We start from the raw sequence: 6,875 nt of genomic DNA, 5'->3' as shown, positions 1-6,875 counted from the left end.
GCAAGTGTGTTTTATCTCTCCATATGATACACTTCAGGGTTCAGGGTGTAGAGCTATCACATTTTTAAAATCTGTCTACATGGGGTAATCCATGCTAGTTACTAAGTAGACCTTTCCAATATTAGAAACTTCATATTCAGTGCTTTAATACAATGAACTTCTTTTCTTTTTCTTTTTAGAGATGGAATCTCACTCTGTTGCCCAGGCTGGAGTGCAGTGGCGCGATCTCGGCTCACTGTAACCTCCGCCTCTTGAGTTCTAGCAATTCTTCTGCCTCAGCCTCCTGAGTAGCTGGGACTAAAGGTGCACGCTGCCACACCCAGCTAATTTTTTGTATTTTAGTAGAGATGGGGTTTCATCATGTTGCTGAGGCTGGTCTCAAACTCCTGAGCTCAGGCGATCCAACTGCCTTGGCCTCCCAAACTGCTAGAATTACAGGCATGACCCACCGCACCCAGCCTGAACCTGTTTTCATTGAAGTGAAGTTATTTTTTCAGTCATGACAGTGAACAAAAAACACTGATTAAAATAATGGTTAAAGAAATATTTTCTATTGATATGTGTTTAATTTATAATTTTTATTTATTTATTCCCCCCCCCCTTTTTTTTTTTGAAACAGAGTCTCTCTCTCTGTTGCCCAGATGGGAGAACAGTCATGTGATCTTGGCTCACTGCAACCTCTACCTCCTGGGTTCAAGGGTTTCTCCTGACTCAGCCTCTCGAGTAGTTGGGACTACAGATGTGTGCCACCACGCCTGGCTAATTTTTTGCATTTTTAGTAGAGATGGGGTTTCACTATGTTACAGGATGGTCTTGATCTCCTGACCTCGTGATCCACCCATCTTGGCCTCCCAAAGTGCTGAGATTACAGGTGTGAGCCACCATGCCTGGCCCATTCATTCGTTTTTTGAGACAGGGTCTTGCTCTGTTGCCCATACTGGAGTGCAATGGCACAATCACAGATCACTGCAACTTTGATCACCTGGGCTAAAAATGATTCTCTTGCCTCAGCCTCTCGAGTAGCTGAAACCACAGGCATACACCACCACACCCAGCCAATGTTCTTAATTTTTAAAAAAAAATTAAACATGGAGTCTCGCTCTATCGCCCAGGTGGAATGCAGTGGTGCGATCTCGGCTCACTGTAACCTCTGCCTCCCAGGTTCAAGAAATTCTCCTGCTTCAGTCTCCTGAGTAGCTAAGATTACAGGCTCATACCACCATGCCCAGCTGATTTTCGTATTTTTAGTTGAGTCAGGGTTTCACCGAGTTGGTCAGGTTGGTCTTGAACTCCTGACATCAAGTGATCTGCCCACCTCGGCCTCCCACAGTGCTGGATTATAGGCATGAGCCACCACAACCAGCATTTTAAATTATTTGTATAGATGAGGTCTTGCTACATTGGCCAGGCTGGTCTCAAACTCCTGGGCTCAAGTGATCCTCCTTCCTTGGCCTCTCAAAGTACAGGGATTACAGGCATGAACCACTACACCTGGCTTACTTAAAATAATAATAATAATAAAAAACTTTAATTTCTGGCCTTTCTGCATCATAACTTAGAAATTACATCCATTGTCATCTCATTTCCTGAAGAGATTCTTGATTTTCTTCTCTGAGGGCTAGAAGTCCCATCTATGTGGAGTTAGATTTTTTTAAAAAGTAATCAAAAACATGTGTTAAGCACCTACAGGGGAAATTAAAGACCAATAATACCAATGAGATCTACCTTCAAGATGTTCTCATCAGAAGGAGAAAGAGTCAAGTGAATCAAAGGCTGTATAAACAATAAGTGTAATGAAGGCCAGGTGCAATGAAGGCCAGGCTCACACCTGTAATCTCAGCATTTTGGGAGGCCAAGGCAGGAGGATCACTTGAGCCCAGGAGTTTGAGGCCGGCCTGGGCAGCATAACAAGACTCCATCTCTACAAAAAATAAAAATCAGCCTGGTGTGGTGGTACACCCTAGGTAGAGGCTGTAGTGAGCCACGATAGCACCATTGCACGCCAGCCTGAGCAACAGAGTAAGCACTTGTCCCTGCCCTCCCCAAGAAAAGAACAAATGTCATTCCTTCCAGTGAAGGAAGGAATTTGATAGAAGACGGCAACTAAAAAGCTCAGAGAAGGGACATCTGATCTCAATTTCTGGGAGGAGGTGTTTAAGTTAATTATTGAAGAACGAAGTTAATAGCTAGATGAGGAAGAAAAGGCTGAATATTTCAGGAATAGGAAACTGCATGACCACCAGGAAATTCAGCCTGTTAGAAGGGTTATCAGTGTACACAAAAGAATAGAGAGAGAGGCTGGGGTCAGAGCAGGAAGGTTTTCATATGTTAAATCTTAAACTTTATCCTAAAGGCATGGGGAGTTCCTGAAGGTTTTTTTGTAGGGCAGCGACAGGTCCAGATACCTAATCAATATTCTAGAAAATTTTCTCTACCTGCCACAGGAGGAATGGATTGAAGGACATGGGGCCAAAGGTCTCTCTTCCAAGAAAGGGAGGTGATAAGGCCCTGAAATCCCTGAAATGGGCATGGAGATACAAGAGAAATTAAGAGGAGAGTCTCTCCAGGACACAATGATTGGTTGGATGTAGTGCTGACAGCAGCCTTCTGGCTTGGGAGCCTGGTTGGATGGGAGTACCGGGTCATATAAAGACACAGGAAGAGGAGCCAGTCAGACAGAGGCATGATGAGTTTTGAAAACGAGTCCTGGTTTTATCACTTACTAGTTGTGTGACCAAGAATGAATCACTTAACTTTTCCGTGACATTAGGAAATGCAAGTCATATAAAGTAACTTAAAGCAGATACCACTTTTTTAATGCAGGTCGAACATACAGACCTGTAGGCTTATAAACTCGTAAAGGCTGTTCAATTGCTAGTTATTACATATTCAATAATACAGTTTGCTGCTTATGTAGAAGGGATTTTAAAGGTGCTAAAAGACATCAGTCTCAAATGTTTCCTAGCTTTAAACCTCCTCCAGCAGACTCCTTATGTTATATAAATGCTCATTTAATTTTCTTGCCACCAGACTGTAAGCTTCCTAAGTACAGGGACTGGGTCTTGTTGAATTTTTTATTCTTAGTCTGTATCAAGTGCCTAGTACATTACAGGTTCCCAAGAAATGTTGAGCCAGTGAAGGAAGGAATTTTATCTTTATATATTTTTTCTGAATATAGCTTTATGGATATAGAATTTGTATACCATACAATTTAACCTCATAAAGTGTGCTGTTCAGTGGTTTTTTTTTTTTCTTTTTTTTTGAGACGGAGTTTCGCTCTTGTTACCCAGGCTGGAGTGCAATGGCGCGATCTCAGCTCACCGCAACCTCCGCCTCCTGGGTTCAGGCAATTCTCCTGCCTCAGCCTCCCTAGTAGCTGGGACTACAGGCACGTGCCACCATGCCCAGCTAATTTTTGTATTTTTAGTAGAGACGGGGTTTCACCATGTTGACCGGGATGGTCTCGATCTCTTGACCTCGTGATCCACCCGCCTCGGCCTCCCAAAGTGCTGGGATTACAGGCGTGAGCCACCGCGCCCGGAAAGTGGTTTTTAATATATTCAGAGTTATGCATGCATCACTACAATTTTAGAACATTTTCATCAACCCCAGAAAGAAACCTCATAACCAAGAATAGTCTACTTTTCCCTCCCACCTACCCCTCCTTGTCCTTAGGCAACATTAATGTATTTCTCTCTCTGTCGTGCCTCTCCTGGACATTTCATATAAATGGAATCTACAATATGTGGTCTTTTGTGACAGGCCTTTTTCATATCGAATAATGTTGTCAAGGTTAATCTATGTTGTAGCATGTATCAGTATCATATCCTTCCCTTATTTTGGTGGAATAAATATTCCATTATATGGATATACTACACTTTATCCATTCATCAGTTGATGGGATAGAATATCCTTTTAAGAATGAAATGTTTATCCAAAGGGAAGCATAAAAAACACCATCACATCAGTATGGACTAGTGTATGGAACACAAGGCAAATATACTTTTATGTGGAAAAGAGACAACAAGAGCCAGAGTGATTCTCCATCCCTCACCCCTTTAACCTCCTGTCTCACCTACCCCTCAAAGAGGGGAATCTGGGAGAGGAAGCAAGGACTCTCCAGAAGGGAATGGTCTCACTCCTTAGTGGGACCTTCCCAGTCCCATCAGCCTGGTGTGGTTTATGTAAACCTCAAGACTAGTCAGACACAACCTTCTAAAAGCCTACCCTGATCTCTCAGGCAGTTTTTAAGTTTTATCTTCATATTCCCAGAGAACACTGTACTTAGATTCACTTGCATCTTTCTCATTGTATTGCAATGGTGAGTAGAGGAAAGAGCATCAGACAGTCCTAAATAGTTCCACCACTTACCACCTGCTGACCATGGAGGAGTCACCCATTTACAGGCCTCAGGGTTGTGAAAATGAAATAAGGTAAAACAGGGGAAATGTTGGTGACATAGTAGAGTGGAAGGGACTTAAAAAATCATTTTTTGTCAGCCGGGCGCGGTGGCTCAAGCCTGTAATCCCAGCACTTTGGGAGGCTGAGGCGGGTGGATCACGAGGTCGAGAGATCGAGACCATCCTGGTCAACATGGTGAAACCCCGTCTCTACTAAAGATACAAAAAATTAGCTGGGCATGGTGGCACGAGCCTGTAATCCCAGCTGCTCAGGAGGCTGAGGCAGGAGAATTGCCTGAGCCCAGGAGGCGGAGGTTGCGGTGAGCCGAGATCGCGCCATTGCACTCCAGCCTGGGTAACAAGAGCGAAACTCCGTCTCAAAAAAAAAAAAAAAAAAAAAAATCATTTTTTGTCAACTTGACACTCCTAATATTATGTTTTATGCATATAAAATCTCAAGGGATTTGCTTGTAATTTCTTAATGCAAACAGCATAAATATAAAATGAGTAGCAAAGTTGGGAAAATTCCACAGCCAGCTAACTCCTTGATGGCATTGCATTGCTAGGTCTACTGCCTTGCCCTGGCAAAAGTGGCAGTTTACTTTTTGGATTACTTGTACTCCCTCTTCGCCTTTTGTTAGTTTCAGAGTGACTTGCTGATAATTGTCAAGGTCCCCGAAAAGCGCCTAGCCAAAAAGGTCCTTCACTTCTCTTTAAAGATGCGCACTTCCTAATACATGAATCAGCATTTTCCATTTTTAAATTTTTCTCTCATTTCCAGCTGCTTCTTTCACCGTCTTCCGGTATTTTTTTGTCTGTTTGGTCGTCCAATGCTAAACTCCCAGCTCTATCAGAATTAAAAAGGAGCTTTGCATCCAGGTTGTTGTGGGTTTGACTCCTGAGTCTATCTAGGATTTCTTTCTCCATCTGAAAAACAGGGTTAAAAATACCTAATTTGTAAAGTTGTTCTCACCTGTGGGTGTTGAAGAACTTAACAGTGTGGGTGGTGTTTTAAAGGTGACCATGATTACAACAGGAAAGGGCTTACACTTTTCGGCAGGTCAGGCCCTTTAAGACGGCGTTGCACCCAATCGCCGGAGCGAGTCTCTCCGCCTCTCCCTCGGGCCGGGGGCGGGGCCTCCTAACCCGGAACTGACGGTCGGGCGTAGCCGGCACCGCCCATCCGCGTCCCGGAAGGAGCGAGCTTTCGGCGCTTGAACCAGTGAGTGAAAGCGGCGCCGCCCGCGGGCCGCAGGTGCGGCAAAGCAAGCGTTATCTGCCTCTTCTCCTAGGGCTCCCCGAAAGAAGGAAGGCAAGCCGCGTGCATTGGCGCCGCGCCTCCTTGCGTTTCTGTTCCCCAAATAGGGCCTCTCCTTCTCCCGCCGCCCAGGCCCCGGCGTGGACTGGTCGCGTCAGCCCCATAGATTAGTTTCGCCGCGGCGCGCAGACTCTGCCTTGCCTCCCTGTCCCGGTCCCTGGCCCCTGCCCTGTCGCCCGCCGCCGGAGCGGTGACCTCCCGGCCCGCCGTTCTTCTGCTGCCACCGCTGCCAGCACCATGGGCAGTGAGCAGAGCTCCGAGGCCGAGAGCCGACCCAACGATCTGAACTCCTCAGGTCGGTGTCCTAACCTCCCACCCTCCTCCAGCCCGCCCTGTCCGCTTGCAGAGCGCGGGCTGCCTCCCAAGCTAGTGGGGTCTGGGACCGCGGACGCGAACGCACGGAAAGCCCTCATACCATGCTACTAGGGGGAAAAAAAAAAGTCACCATCTGCCCTGGCCTCGATTCCCCTAATGGAAGTACCTGTGACTGCAAGCTAAGCCAGCGTGAGCGCCAGTGCCCATTGTTTATTTTCAAAACAGCCGTTTATCCCAGCTACAGCCTACTGTTTAAAAGACGACCTAATTAATTTTTGGCTCTGGTGCTCATGGCTGATGTAGTGAGATTTGGCTCACACAGTGGATGGATTATAGGACCTCTAAGAACAGGCAGTTTCTTAAAAACAGGTTTTAGAGGTTATTTTTCTGAAAGGGTATGTGAATAGGTATCCACCTGCTTTGAACCCTTGAGTGCAAAGGTCTCCAGAAACAGATTTTTCTTCTTAGAAGGTGTCTTGGTCCCTTTTCTAATATTGTAGAGGTTGGCTAGACAGGCTCTGGTGTTTTCCATTGTTGTCCCCTGTCCATGATTTTTAGATTGCTCTAAGCGTTTGAGACAAGAATGGGAGGATTATTGTGTTTGCAATATAGTGAGTGTTCAATAAATAAAAACAGCTGATGTTTAATTGAGGACCATTTGCTGGTTTTTTTTTTGTTGTTGTTGTTACCCACACGCCCAGCTGGCAGTGCCTTGGATAAGCTCCGGGGTTGCTAATGCAAATTGGTTAAATCCGGGGCCTAAAAAGAGTCTCCGATTTTAGAAGTCGGCTCTGTAATTCAGAAATAGGCAAGCTGATAGATTTCAGGGTGTTTCACACTGA

At 45.4% G+C, this 6,875-nt stretch overlaps 1 protein-coding gene across 1 annotated transcript in view; it reads left to right on the top strand.

Annotated features, from left to right (window-relative positions):
• The first annotated feature begins 5,628 nt into the window (after positions 1 to 5,628).
• BORCS5 (BLOC-1 related complex subunit 5) overlaps positions 5,629 to 6,875 on the top strand; it is a 97,691-nt gene continuing 96,444 nt past the window's right edge. The window contains exon 1 of the mRNA XM_003934525.4: positions 5,629 to 6,013. Coding sequence (XP_003934574.2) covers positions 5,956 to 6,013 — 58 coding nt within the window. The 5' untranslated portion in view covers positions 5,629 to 5,955. The remainder of the gene's footprint in view (positions 6,014 to 6,875) is intronic.

This window comes from Saimiri boliviensis, chromosome 7, assembly GCF_048565385.1.
Source record: "Saimiri boliviensis isolate mSaiBol1 chromosome 7, mSaiBol1.pri, whole genome shotgun sequence".
NCBI classification, from domain to species: Eukaryota; Metazoa; Chordata; class Mammalia; order Primates; family Cebidae; genus Saimiri; species Saimiri boliviensis.
This window is presented reverse-complemented; position numbering and strand designations above follow the sequence as displayed.